Source organism: Acomys russatus, chromosome 24 (genome assembly GCF_903995435.1).
Source record: "Acomys russatus chromosome 24, mAcoRus1.1, whole genome shotgun sequence".
Classification (NCBI taxonomy): domain Eukaryota; kingdom Metazoa; phylum Chordata; class Mammalia; order Rodentia; family Muridae; genus Acomys; species Acomys russatus.
The window spans coordinates 51,227,855-51,242,479 of NC_067160.1; the positions used below are offsets into that span (position 1 = coordinate 51,227,855).

Here is a 14,625-nt window from a genome sequence, read left to right on the forward strand (position 1 = left end):
GGTACAGCTGGAGACATGGAGGCTCCACAGGGAAAGAGGGCCTTGGGAGGGCAGTTGGGAGCCTTGGGAGGGCAGGTGGGGGCCTTGGGAGGGCAGGTGGGGGCCTTGGGAGGGCAGGTGGGGGGCCTTGGGAGGGCAGGTAGGTGCCTTGGGAGGGCAGGTGGGGGCCTTAGGAGGGCAGGTGGGCACCTTGGGAGGGCAGGTGGGTGCCTGGGAGGGCAGATGGGTGCCTTGGGAGGGCAGGTGGGGGCCTTGGGAGGGCAGTTGAGAGCCTTGGGAGGGCAGGTGGGGGCCTTGGGATGGCAGGTGGGGGGCCTTGGGAGGGCAGGTGGGGACCTTGAGAGGGCAGGTAGAGCCTTGGTGGGGGGAAGGTGAGGGCCTTGAGAGGACAGGTAGGGCCTTGGGTGGAGGTGGGAGGTGATGGCTTTGAAAGGGCAGGTAGAGCCTTGGGACAGGGAGCAGGGGTGGGGGATGGAGAAAGTGGGCAGCCACCTCTACATGCTAAGAGGCAGCTAGCTCACACCTGTGTACCTTGCTAGTCTTCTTGGGCAAGCAGGTGTCCACTGGGGACTTTGACATTCTCATCTGCTAAGTGGGTGCATTATTTACCCCACTTTGGAGGTTTGTGAGCTGCACTGAGCACTGCATCCAGGAATGTGGAGCCTCCAGCTCACCCCAGTACCTGAGCTTCTCCAGGCCTGTGAGAGGCCAGGCTTTGTCTTCATTCTATGTCCCCGACCTTACAGTCGCCCCCTCCACCCTGACCCACTCTCATGTCCATTATCTATGTGTAGAGTTCTACTTCTGGCATGTTCTCCCAGCACCCCTGCTCTGACGGATACCCCACACCCCCTCATAGCAGCTGGGAGGTCACTAGTCCATTCCCAGGGGACAGGAATCTAGCCTTTGGGACCGAGAGAGGAGCCGTGGGAGGGCTTGCAGCTGGGGGGTGGGGGGGGGAAGGGGCCCGCAGACTTCTCTACCACTGAAGAAATTCTCCAACCCCCCCCCCCCCCGCACCCTCCTCCCGCCAAATGGTGGGGACCAGACCCCAGACTGTGGCCTCCAGGAGACAACAGACAGCTGGAAGGGTCCAGGAGCTCCCTTTGTGTGTGTGTGTGGGGGGGACTTTCCCCTCTCTTTTCTCTGACAAATGGCACCAGGCACTGTCTGGGGTGAGAACCCCCACCACTCCCACCAGGAAATGCCACTGTGTCCCCCACATTAAAATACACACAGGCTAATGTCCTTTTGCATATTGCTGTATTGACACATGAAATGCGCATCCATGCGTGCCTGACTGGAAACGACCTATTAGGTCACACAGAGTCCAGCCCCTGGGGGCCAAAGCTGCATCACTGCCCAGAGACCACGGCCTTCAGGGCTGGATTTTGGGAAAGGCCCTCTCACATCCCAGGCCCTTTCTTTGGCTCCTGGGCAGCAGCTTCCCAAATTTACTAGGTTTCTCGGTGGGTTAATAGCTATTCCTGGAGAAAGGCTCCTATGGTCAAATGAATTTAGGAAATGCTGACTTAAACAAGACTTGAACAGCTGATTTTTCTATAGGACACGCCAGTACTTTAGGCTGCCATTCCAAATAATCTACACCCCTTGTGACCATCCACTGTGTGTGTGTGTGGGGGGGGGGGGCTGGGTGTGCGGGACTTCCCAAAATGCACTGGTTCACAAAAGCCTTTTCCCCTAGAAGTATCTTGCAGGCTGGGGTCCCCAGGCACCCTTTTGAATGTGCTACCCTAAGCTGTTGGTGACCACTGACGGACTGGCACCTGTCCTGGGTGAGAGTGTGTGCTGAGGTGCAGCAGCACATTACAACTGCTACTGTCACGGTGATGAGGCGGGGACAAGACTCTGCCCCTGCTGTGACCATCTTGTTCTTGTCTGTTGTCTTCGGACAAGGAATGCAGGCCAAGCACGACTGCCATGCGACTCGTCCTGGCTGCCTCAGATGACACATAGGGGGCAGTGAAACAAACAAGAGGCCCCACAGTACTAACGAGGCAGCACCCCACCCCACCCCCGCCAGGATGGGGGAAGTTGCGGTAGTCCGTCCCCCCTGGTCCACTTCTTTGGGGCTCACCAGGCAGAGATGAGCATCTGGCAGGTGTTGGATGACATCCACACGAGCTCCACCAGGCGGAACTGGAAGTAGCCAATGACGAAGCCCGAGATGACGTCTGTAATGTGGTGGCGTCCAATCATCACCCGGGACAGGCCCACGCAGAAGGCCCAGAGCACCAGCAGCACGCGCAGGGGCACTGCCAGCACCAGGTGACTCAGGAAGAACTTGGACACCATGGCGGCACGGCTGGCATGGCCGGCGGGGAAGGCGTAGATGTCCATGGTGAGGTAGTCCAGGAGTCCAGGGCTTGTCTCATATGGGCCGCGGCGCTTAATGAGCTTCTGTACCCCAGCCACCGTCATGATGTCCAAGAGCAGCGCTGTGGACGGAACACAGAGACCTGGGTATCAGTGCTGCTGGCGGGCCAGGCGCCACTGGCCCCAGTGACCTCAGAACACATTCTCATCCCAGGGCCTTTGCACTGGCCACTCCTGTTCCCTGGATGTCCCTTCTCTTGGGCATCCATCCGTTTCCTTCAACAGAGATGCCACGCTTGGTACCCGTTTGTGGAAGTCGCCACCACAGTCCCTCCATCTTGTTTCCTTCTTCTCACCACCTGGCATAGTTAACATTTTTCCTTCCTTCCTCCCCAACTTTGTGTGTGTGTGTGTGTGTGTGTGTGTGTGTGTGTGTGTGTGTGCACGCGCGAGCGCGCGCAGCTAACAATGACTATCTTCTTGGAGTGTTCTCTACCTTATTTTTTTTTTTCCTGAGATAAGGTTTCTCTGTGTAGCCTTGGCTGTCCTGGACTCACTCTGTAGACCAGGCTGGCCTCGAACTCACAGAGATTCCACCTGCTTCTCTGCCTCCCGAGTGCTGGGATTAAAGATGCGCACCACCACGCCCCGGCTTCTACCTTATTTTTTGAGGCAGGGTCTCTCACTGAAACTGCAGCCGGGATGACAGCCAGCAAGCCTTAACAATCTCCCTGTCTCTGCCCTATACAGTGCTGGAACTATAGGCATGCGTATGTGGGCAAGCCCGGCTTGTTATGTGGGGGCTGGGGATTTGAACTTAGGTCCTCATACTTGTTCAGCATGTGCTCTTACCCGCTGAGCCATCTGTTCAGTCTCTCCTCGCCCTCTCATATGTGATTTCACACTTTTCTGTTCCCTACCCTCACCGCTAGTGCTGAGTGTCATAAGCAGGTCCAGGTACCTGCAGGGTTCCAGGGCTGAGATGGGGGGGGGGCCTGCACTACGGAATAGCTCTCAAAGTATGTCCGTGAGGCTCCCCGGTGCCCAGAGCACACTAATTTTTCATAAAGTTGAAAGGTAATTGACATAACACACACTTAGCAGTGTCAGGACACAGAAAGCAGGGGCCTTTGTGTAGTCAGGGTGCTGGGCAATCAGTAGACAAGGCTAGGCCTGAACTCACAGAGCTCTTCCTCAACCCACTGACTTTTTCTCCACTGTCTCCTTTAGGCCTCTCACACCTTGTGTAGTGGCCACTTCAGAATGTCTCCTCATTGAGGTGAGGCTGAGCCTGTCTTGTTGCTCAGCCCCACACAAGGTGCCACTCTCCAAATGTTAGCTGAATCATCAGCTGGAAACATGGCTCATAGGCTGGGCTTTTCCTCAACTTAGAAGTTTGCGGGGGGGGGGGGGGGATCCTGAGCCTCTCTTCTGCCACTGTGACTGCATGACTCAGGATAAGTCACCCAGCTGTCTCCACCTGTGAGGTATAGACCATAGGTACTATCCCCCTGGGATAGGAGATATATACTATTTCCTTGTATGTGCCTGCAAAGGTGACTGACTAGTGGTCCCCGGCAAGGGACTGAGGAAGTCCCAGGCCCTACAGCACTCTGTGCAAAGCAGGGAAGTCCCTGCCTCAAAAGCCTGGCCCATCAGAGGGTTGGGTAAGGTGGTGGCCATTCCTGGAGGATGCCTGGCCGGGATCTCGTCTCTAAACCCTCTTAGTATATGTCAGAAGCTGGGCTCTTGGCCGTTACTTTCATGGCAATGGGAAAGGATGGAGCTGGGGTGCAGCTCAATGGTCAAGAATGGGTTTCTCATTGACAGGCACCTGGCTTCATACCCAGCATGAGAGAGAGAGAGAGAGAGAGAGAGAGAGAGAGAGAGAGAGAGAGAGAGAGAGAGAAAGAGAGAGAGAGAAGAAGAAAAGAAGAAGAAGAAGAAGAAGAAGAAGAAGAAGAAGAGGAGAAGAAGAAGAAGAAGAAGAAGAAGAAGAAGAAGAAGAAGAAGAAGAAGAAGAAGAAGAAGAAGAAGAGATCGATTTGATGATGGGCCAGGCATAATAAGGCATGCCGTTTATTTCAGTACTCTGTAGACTGAGGCAGGAGGATAATGAATTTGAGGCTAGCCTGAGCTATAAGACACGGCAAACAACTTGGAGCAGCTCTTGGCTTCCACAGCCAAATTCTTGTTGGCTCTTGAGATGAACAGGTGTGTGCCAGACCTGGGGCCAGTCAGCCAGGCTGGCAGAGTTCCTAATGGCCAAGGAGGAGACAGACAGTCACCAAATGGCTGCACAGAGAAGTGTTGCTATAGAGGGGGGGTCCTGTGGGCAAGCGCCTCAGTACACTGCAGCTGTCTGTGGGCCTGTGACAGGGCTGTGAGGCTGCCCTCTCAATCAATGCACAGGCTAGGACAACCGTCCCTCCCTTCAGTTGGCCAGCCCTGAGTGTGGCTTTGACTGTCGCATAATCTAGAACCAGAAATAGAAACAAACAACGCCATCCATCAGGGCTCTGAGAACTCAGCTGGCCTTGGGTTTGCTAACCCACACCTTGCTCAGCTCAGAGTGGGCTAAAGTGCCTTCCAGCTGGGAGGCGGCTCAGGGTGAGGCAGGGAGAGCTGGTGAAAGCTGCCTGCCTTTGACTCGCTGTGGGGCTGGGAAAGGTCGCTTTCCTTCTTGAGCCTCCACTAACTGAGGTCCAGCAGGGCAGTGACTGGGCACTTAGGATCCAAGGATAAGAGACCTTATTCAAAGTTGCCACTTGCCGGGCGTGGCACACGCCTTTAATCCCAGCACTGGGGAGGCTGTGGCAGGTGGATCGCTGTGAGTTCCAGGCCAGCCTGGTCTACAATGCGAGTCCAGGAAAGCCAAGGCTACACAGAAAAACAAAAAACAAAAAACAAAAAACCAACCCCATCCCAAAAAAACCAAAAACAAAAAAAACCCTGTCTCGAAAAAACAAAAACAAAACAAAATAAATAAATAAAATAAAATTGCTACTTGCAGATTACATCGACTTTGCAAGCTAATGCCCGAGCCCCATCCCCATCCGTTGTTGATACCATAGGGAGTGACATGAGCCTGTTTTGACTGACATTCTGGTTATTTTGGTGTTTTTTGTTTTGTTTTTTTCAAGACAGAGTTTCTCTGTGTAGCCTTGGCTGTCCTGGACTCACTTTGTAGACCAGACTGACCTCGAACTCACATCGATCCTCTGTCTCTGCCTCCCTGAGTGCTGGGACTACAGGCGTGGGCCACTGTGGCATGGAGCCTGTTTGGAGATCCCCCTCAGGCAGTGACAACGGGCAGCGCCCGGGACCACAGCAGAGCCTCACAGAGCCGCTGGTCTGAGCCTGCAGGGCATCTTTTCCAGAGGGAAGCCTGAACTTGGTGCCTGAGCGTTCTGGGCCATAGCACAGTTGTTCCTGAGACCTGGCTGTCATGAAGGCCTCCCTCCTGGCTTTAGGGGTGGTGAGGGCGTGCCTTATCTCTCCAGCTCAGCAGCTCTCTGGGCCTATGGTGGCCAGGAAACTAGAGCACTGGGGAAATGTAGCTCAAGGCAGAGCCAGGTCTACCGGTGGCCGTGACTGGTGAGCAGAGGTGTAGCTAAGGGGACCTCACATGGCTCCTTTTGGGTTTAGGCTATTACTCCCTTGACCGTGGCTACCTCAGCCAGCTCAATCCTCTTTGGGACTAGGTGGGTGACAGGAAGGCATGAGTGGCGGGGGGGGGGGGGGGGGCTATTGGCCAGAAAGGAGCAAGAGATAGGTCTTTACACAACAGGAACAGGTTTGTGGGTTAAAGGTTCCTTGCCAAGGTGGCCTCTGCCTCAGATTTCTGTTCTGGATCCAAGATGTGGAAGCTAGCGCTTTGTAGCCACCAGGAAGTGGGTGTCAATATGTCCGTGTTTTCTATAAGGTTTTCTGCTTGGACCACCATACCCACCTAGAACCAAAGCTGATTTTTAGGCCTCCTCGTGAAGAGATTGTGGTGTGCCCCGGACCCCTGGTTAAGGATGCCTACTGCAGTGTGACTCAGAACCCTGAAAATTGTGCAGCGACCCAGTGCCCTTCAAGGCCAGACAGACACAGCACGCCAAGGCTGAGTCTAGACAAGGAGAGCCCAGCAGCCACCGCAGATGACAAGGCCACCAAGGGAAAGAGAGCCACGGGGTGGGCATGCTAAGGGAAAAGGCCAACTACAAGGCAGGATTTACAGTTGTGCCATAAAATGAGCGATGAAAGCCTGCCTGGATGCAGAGGAGTGAGTGAGGTAGCCTTCCCAGGGTTAGGGCCTTTCCCTCAGTAGGGTTAGGGTAGGGGTGGGGGTGGGGGTGACGAAGGCTGGTTTGTCTGTTTTGAGACAGGGTTTCTCTGTGTAGCCTTGGCTGTCCTAGACTCACTGTGTAGACCAGGCTGGCCTCAAACTCACAGAGAGAATTCGTGAGTGCTGGGATTACAGGCGTGCAGCACCACCACGCCAGGCCAAAGGCTGGTTTTTATATTGTCTCTTGGCTCCCCACCCCCCACCCCTCCATGACCAAGGGTTTTGTGTACGTGGTCTTGAGGTTATTTTGGGCTGGGGAATGTAGATTAACAGAATGCTTGCCATCACTGCTGAAAACAGGTGTGGGGACGCACAGCAGGAGTCTTAGCACTCAGGAGATGGAGGGGGTTGGATCGCACAGTGAGGGGACAACCTGCCCCCCATCCCTAGTTAGTTTTACAAGAAAGGAACTACCGCAGAATTCCTCCCATGAGGGGCCTGGAGCAGGTAAGTTCATAGACACAGGAGAGTGGAGCAGGCTGTGTGGGGAGAGTTAGAGTTCCTGGGGGCGGACTTCCAACTTTCTAAGAGGATGAACTTCTGGGGATCTATAGTGGCAACATCTGTTGCTGCACAGAAATGCTTAACACCAACCAACTGTGTACTTCGAGAGGTTCAAATGACATTTTAATGATAGCCACATTTGCCAAAAAAAAAAAAAAAAAAAGAAAAAGAAAAAAGAAGTTCTTTTTAAAACGCCAAAGCTACATTCTAAAAAGACATGGTCTCCCTGGGAGCATTTATGAAGCAGATAGGTTAGATGAGTGGGACACACACACACACACACACACACACACTCACACACACAGTTAGCATCTCTATTTCCTGTGAGTCCCTTCCACAGCTGCTATTGGGTGGGTCCTGGCCTGTCCTCCACTCCTCTTATGCAAGGCTTAATGCCAAGGTGGCTCTTCACAGTAGAACATCCCAGAGCTTCTGCTTTCTCACCTGAGGAATCCACACACTATCTCCAGGGAGACCGTCGGGATCCTGGGCACAAAGCCCCAGGGTACCGGCTCCATTGAGCGGCTTGTGCTACTGGGAGCAGGTCTCAGAACGAACCGCTTGGCTATGTGAATGAACTAGGCAGACGCACCCTGGCCTGTATGGTGAATTCCTTTCTATTGTATGTCAGAACCCTGACCTGGACTTGGGGTGTCCAAAGACCCCCCCCCAGGAGGCTGGCTGTCACATAGTACTCCTAAGGTAATACAAAGTACTGTCCCATCGTTGGAGGCAGAAGTGTATCCGACTGAAGATCTGAGATCAGCCTAAATATTCTTCAGTTGGGGACAAGGCACATAGTCACCTAAGTTGTACCCAAGAGCAAGAGCTGGCATGCAGCAGGGGAGAGGTGACAGACACACCTTCTGCAGAGTTGGCTGAGGGCGGTGGGCAGCTCAAGGCTGAAGAGGCTTTATTCTCTGCTCTTGGTGTAAAGGGACATGGTGTGTGGAGGGCGAGAAAGAATTGCAAACACGAGCAACACAGCTGAGCAGGTCCCCGGGAGCTGAGGCCACAGTAATTAAACACAACAGGGGCACACTGCTATATGCAGGGAGAGAACCAGAGGCATGGTGCCCAAAACAAACAGGTCATTCCTGGAGAGGGACTAAGGGACAGGCACACCCTCTTTGCGACCTGTCGTCTGTGGACCACAAGCTGGCATCAAAGCCAGCATTGCCTTTGACCCAAAGTGCTTCCTCCAGGACATGTGTGAGCGAGTGTCTGTTGGCCCTCGCAGTACTTACTCACTGGAGTGCAGGGGTATGTGTAGGCAGTACACTGTATATGCAGGGAAAACACCAATAAATATAAAAATAAAATAAACATAAAATTAAAAAAAAAAAAAGCACACACACAAGCCGGGGGGTGGGGGCTGGTGGTGGTGGTGCACACCTTTACTCCCAGCACTTGGGAGGCAATGGCAGGCGGATTGCTGCGAGTTCAAGGCTAGCCTGATCTACAAAGAGAGTCCAGGACAGTCAAGGCTACACAGAGGGGGGATCATCCTTTCTCGAATATCTGCTTACTCCTATTTGTTTTGCTCTTTTATAGAGGTTCACTCCCAGAGGTTCAGTGGTGGCTCAGTTCGGGAAGTACCTGCTGGTGTACCTCTGTAGCCCTGCAATAGGGGATGGAGACAAGTGCATTCTGGGAGCTCCCTGGCCTGCCAGAATTCCCTGATTCAAAAGAATGAGATAGAGAGCAGACAAGGGAGCTACCAGACAGAGCTCTGGCCTCTACACCGAGCACACACTGATGCACGCTCACCCACCGGTCTGCGAGCTGAACAATCACCTGTAATCGCAGCATTTGGGAGGGAAAGCAGGGTGATTAGCTTGGGGCAGCCTGGGCTATTGTGTGTGATCCAGCCTCAAACAAACAAACAAACAAACAAGGATGAGTCATGGAGGCACATAATTGTAATCCCAGCACTTGGGACCAGAAGGCTCAGGGGCTCAAGGCCTGCCTTAGCTACATAGTGAGTTTGAGACCGCCCTGGCCTACGTAAGATCCTGTGTCAAAAGTTCCAACAAGATGAACAAAAACAACCCAACAAGGGGGAGCCAGAGGCAGGTGGATCGCTGCGAGTTCAAGGCCAGCCTAGTCTACAAAGAGAATCCAGGACAGTCAAGGCTACATAGAGAAACCTTGTCTTGAAAAACCAAAACAAACAAACAAAAAACAAAACCAATAAAACAACAAAACACCCAACAAAAAAATAAGTGCTGGTCTAGTGAAACTCATTTGTATTAAAAAAAACTCATTTGCCTTTAAAACAAACAAACAAACAAACAAAGTAAGCCAGGCATAGTAGCCCATGCCTTTAATCCCAGCACTCGGGAGGCAGAGGCAGGCAGATCGCTGTGAGTTCGAGGCCAGCCTGGTCTACAAAGAGAGTCCAGGACAGCCAAGGCTACACAGAGAAACCCTGTCTCGAAAAACCAAAAAAGAAAAAGAGCACTGATCTTCCAAAGGACCAGGGTTCGACTCCCAGCACCCACATGGCAGCTTACAATTATCTGTAACTTCACGATCTGACACCCACATATGTACACACATGCAGGCAAAACACCAATGTACATAAAATAAAAATAGATAAATTATTAAAAAAGAAAGACAATGCTGACACACACTCAGGACAAACACCGAGGGGTTTAAGATAAGTGACTTAAGTTTGTCACAGAAAGACAGACGCTATATTAGTCCTTGCATGGAAAACCTCTAGAGTGCTCAGATTCAGACAGAAAAGGGCTGGTGGCTGCCGAGGGCTGAGAATAGGGGATGGGTGAGGGGCTGTGTGTAATGGGGGCAGATAAAAAGGTCCTGCAGGTAGATGACAGTGACAATTTCACAATGACAAAGATGCACTTAAGGCATTGAATTGTATATTTATAACATACTAAAATGATCCCTCACACACAAATTAAATCATATATATATATATATATATATATTTTTTTTTTTTTTTGAGACAGGGTTTCTCTGTGTAGGCCTGGCTATCCTAGAACTCACTGTGTAGACCCTGCTGACCTCGAACTCACAGAGATCTGTCTGCCTCTGCCTCCTGAGTACTGGCATTAAAGACGTGAGCCAGCACCACCTGGCCATAAAACAGTTTTCAATGTCACGTTTGGGGTTGGGGAGATGGATCAGTCAGTAGAGGGCTTGATGGTCAGACACGAGGACCTGAGCTCAGAGCCCCGGTAACCACAAGAGCCAGGCGTGACAGTGTGCACCTCTCATCTCAGACTGGAGTGGCACAGACAGGGGCACCTGCGCTCGCTCACCAGCCAGCCAGTCCAGCCTGCCCAGCCTGTGAGTTTGAGGCTAGTGAGACTACTCTAAAGAACGAGGAGGAGGCTGGGCGTGGTGGTGCACGCCTTTAATCCCAGCACTCAGGAGGCAGAGGCAGGCGGATCACTGTGAGTTCGAGGCCAGCCTGGTCTACAAAGCGAGTCTAGGACAGCCAAGGCTACACAGAGAGACCCTGTCTCGGGGGAAAAAAAAAAAGAGAGATGAACGGTATGACTGATTGGAGATAGACAGAGACCAACATTTCAATGACGCAACTCAGATCAGGCTGCTTCCTGCATTTGCTGTCGAAGGAGATCGGTATTGCCCCTAAAAGAGCTCACTGACCCTATACAGGCAGAAGAAGTAAAGAGGTCCATGCCCCCACTCTCTACCAACCTTCTTTCTCATACCCAGGATTAAGAGGTTGATAGAAGGAAGGTAGAGGCTTCAATACCCCAAATTAAATAGTTTAAAAACACACATCAACACACAATGTCATGTTCAGAGTGAGGGAAGTCTCACTAAATGACTTGGATCAGGGGTTGGAGAGATGGCTCAGTGGTTAACAGCACCGGCTGCTCTTCCAGAGGACTCTGGTTCAATTCCCAGCACCCACACAGCAGCTCACAACTGCCTGTAACGCTAGTTCCATGTGATCTGAAACCCTCATACAGACAAACATGCAGGCAAAACACCAGTGCACAAAATACAAATAAATAAATCATTAAAAAAAAAAAAAAAAAAAAATAAGAGCCAGGTGTGGTGGTACACAACTTTAATCTCAGCCCTCGGGAGGCAGAGGCAGGTCGCTGTGAGTTAGAGGCCAGCTTGGTCTACAGCCAAGGCTACACAGAGAAATCCTGTCTCAGGAAAAAAATAAAAAATAAAAAAAAAAAAAGGACTTGGACCGTGAGAACAAGGCATGAGCCACCTTCTACCTGGGACAGACTGTCAAGGAAAACATGTAAGGTGAGCAAGGATGGGCTCAGCCACCCATCATCTGGCTCCCCGTAGGGGCCATCTAGCTGGTGCTCAGGGGAGGGAGAATGAGGGTGACAGGGTCACTGCACTAGCATCTCGAACACAGACAGGACCAGGCAGGAAGTGGACCTAGTGATGGTGAGAATGCTACCATGGCGATGGCCTAAGTGCCCCCAGCCTTAGAACGCGCGAAACTCTCTGTTAGGATACTTCCTTCAAGTGTCCTAACAACCCATTTGACAGATGAGGAAACTGAGGCTCCAAGAGGCAAAGGCATTTGCCTGCGGCCACAGCAGGCCCTTTGGGGTATTCACCCAGGTCTGGCTGACTCTAAGCTTTCCTCAGCTGCTCAGATTGCTCTGGTGAGGAAGCACAGAACAGCCAGAGGTGAGACTTCTTTCTCCCTCCTCGGGGTGACGCTGAGCAAGACCAGAGTCACACTCAGTCTTAATCCAGTCTCCATCAGACAGTTGCCACCAGTATTAGCACATGGGGAACGCAGGAAGGAGCAGATGGGGTGGGAGGCAAACCCCCACCTCATCCAGTCACATGAGGCAACCTGACTTCCCACTAGGGGCACAGGAGAAAGGTCACATAACCAGGATGGGTTCTGTGTAGAAGCTTCTATTCCAGCACCTTGGCCACCTGTTCTCTCCCCTAACTTGTCCCTATCCCCACGGCCCTGGACTGGGCCCCCCTCTCCCCGCAAGGCAACGGTTTCTCCTCGACAGGTAGGATGGCTACAGACTCCAGGTTTTGAGGCTCAGTCAGGCTGTTTGACTTACTGGCACCTCAGTTTCCTAATCTGTCAGATGGGAGTGTCAGGGACGCTGGCCTCCTGGGACTAGTTGGGAGAAAACAGGCTCAGGAGTGACAATGAGGAACTTGGGTGGGGCCAGACCCAGCCATCTGCCTCGTCAAGACTGTGAGAACGGTTCCCTCTCCGAGTTGTAGGCACCTAGCCCGGGGCCCCAGATGCTGAAAGGGGCTGGGGGGGTGGGGGGGGGGGGGTGGGCGGGGGGCACCTGGGTTTTCACTGAAACGCCTTCAACAATCAGAGGAGCCAGCGTTGCCTGTGTTCCCCAGGCACCGCATGGGCCTGGCTCAGAGGGTAGAAGCACCCTAGGAACCAAGAGGATGAGCTGGGTGGGGGCTGGGGATCACCTCCAGCTAGAAGGGCCGGTTTGCCTTCCACATGGGTACCACATGGCAACTGGCACATGGCAGGGCTACCCTGAAGGGCTAGTGACAAGGAAACTGACAACCATATTCCTTTCTCCAGACACGTGTGGGGCGGACAGGGTGAGGAGCAGGCTCAGGTTTGGAGGCAGCTAAGAAGTGTCTATGACTGGCTAGGAACCATGACCTGACAAGTGACATCCCTCTAGGTCACTCAGCAGAACCCTCAAGTTCACCCCATAGCCGCAGCTTCTTTGTACTCTGCCTCCGGGCAGTAGCCTTGTATGGAGAACTGGCCCCAAGAGGTGCCTGGCCCCCTCCGAGTGCCCCAGTCCCCTCCCTCTCTCTCTCCCCCTCAATTTGCAGGGGGCCCCTTGCCTCCCCACATTCGAGGCTTGTCCATTTCTGGGGCACCTTTCGTGCCTAGCCTCATTAGGCGAGTTCCTTGGTTTCTCAGGGAGCCTGGCTGATCCTGGAAGGGGTGGGGCCTGGCGGGCAGGGTGACAGGTGGCCAGCAGGCACACTCACCAAGCAGCAGGTTCATGAGCACCTCCTGGCCGGCCAGGGTGCTGCTTCTCACCAGGCAGAGGATGGTGCCGCCAATCCAAGGGATGCCGTGGCCTGTGATGCCAATGAGCTTGACCATGGAGCGGGCACTGGCCCAGGATGCAGCCCGGCCGGCACACACCCCTAGGCGCTTGGACATGCAGATGTCAATGGCCAGCAGGGAGTTGAAGGCAATGCCCTTGAATGAGGGGTTCAGTTGCATGCAGTCTTCCTCCGGCAGCTGCTGCGACTGGCGACGCTCCCGGGCCCCGTCGCCGGAGGGTGGGGGTTGTGTCGAGGGCCCTGAGGCCTTCCTACCTGAGTTTCTGGGCTCCTGGGTCCCCTTGGGGGGCTGGTTCAGGGAGAGGAACTCAGCCCGGTTGAGGACATTGTTGCGGTCCCTGGCACGCGCCCGGCTCTGGGATGCTGGCATGGTGACCTCGCTCACTCTAAGAAGGCCAGTCCCAACCCAGTTCCAAGGGCCTTCTCCCAGAAGACAAGAGCCGCCACCTTCTCTGTAGCAGCTGTTAAATATAGAGAGGATTGCACATGGCTATTTACCTCCGGCTGCCACCCGGCTCCGAGGGGACGTCAGTGCCAGCTGGGCAGCCAATGGAGCCCCACCGGGGCTAGCGCCAAGAGAGCCAACCCAGAGGCGAGAGTCCACAGCTGAAGCCTGGCTGTCTTGGGCCTGGGCTATTTAAATCTGCCAATGGCTGGTCCTTGGGCTCTGAAGAACTCTGGGAAATGTAGTCCACTTTTCTGGACTCAGCGGCTGCCTCCCCTCTGGTCTCTGGCTCTGTGGGAAATGGACCCCAAATTAACGCCTGCTTTTTCCAGCTGCACTCTTTTGATTTTGTGTGTGAAATGGATGCCTTTATTTACAAAACCGAGGATCACCCTCCAGACCATAAGGACTAGCCTACTTGTCTAGCCCCCTACCTCCCCTGAACCCCCCCCTCCAGTGGACCAATGAGGGCTCAGTAGGGGCACCCAGCTGCACTGTTAACCCTTGCGGATCCTTAGTAGCTGGGCCTTCCTCTTCTCTTAGCTGGGCAGTGGGTACCTTGTCCCAGGACTAGATGGAGGAGATTTTGACGTCACTGAGAGCGCCTTATGTTGGGTCTTTGGGGCCAGATCAACCAGCGCCTTAAGTTTCCATGACCGATTGTCACTCTTCCTTATTTAAAACAAAACAGTGTTGAGTTTGCTGTACTGAACTGTGGTGCAATCGAATGGATCTTTGTGGAACTGGCTTTCCATTAGAGAGATGGAGGAGAGAGCTGCCTCTTGGAGGTGGCCCCTGGTACTTGAGCTGTCCAAAGGACATAAGTACTTTATGGGACCTATATATGTCCCATATATAGCCATTGAGCTCCTGGCTATGGCTAGGAGCTGGTCACACTACAGAGTGAAAGCTGACTTGTCCCCAGCCATCAGGAAGATCA

General features: G+C 53.3%; 1 protein-coding gene across 1 annotated transcript; it reads right to left on the reverse strand.

The window, feature by feature from the left end:
- Positions 1 to 2,059: 2,059 nt before the first annotated feature.
- Plpp7 (phospholipid phosphatase 7 (inactive)) lies at positions 2,060 to 13,833 on the reverse strand. The gene is made up of 2 exons (XM_051166757.1): positions 13,160 to 13,833; positions 2,060 to 2,459 (listed from the first exon to the last, which is right to left on the reverse strand). The coding sequence occupies exons 1-2, from the start codon at positions 13,608 to 13,610 to the stop codon at positions 2,095 to 2,097; spliced, it is 816 nt and encodes a 271-aa protein (XP_051022714.1). The 5' UTR covers positions 13,611 to 13,833; the 3' UTR covers positions 2,060 to 2,094.
- Between the last annotated feature and the right edge of the window lie 792 nt (positions 13,834 to 14,625).

What these genes read in the sequence shown, in the direction of transcription:
- Plpp7 (XM_051166757.1), bottom strand. Translation starts at nt 13,610, where the DNA reads ATGCCAGCATCCCAGAGCCGGGCGCGTGCCAGGGACCGCAACAATGTC. An exon ending in GCTCATGAACCTGCTGCTTG is followed by an intron (nt 2,460 to 13,159) that starts GTGAGTGTGCCT and finishes TTCCGTCCACAG; the next exon opens with CGCTGCTCTTGGACATCATG.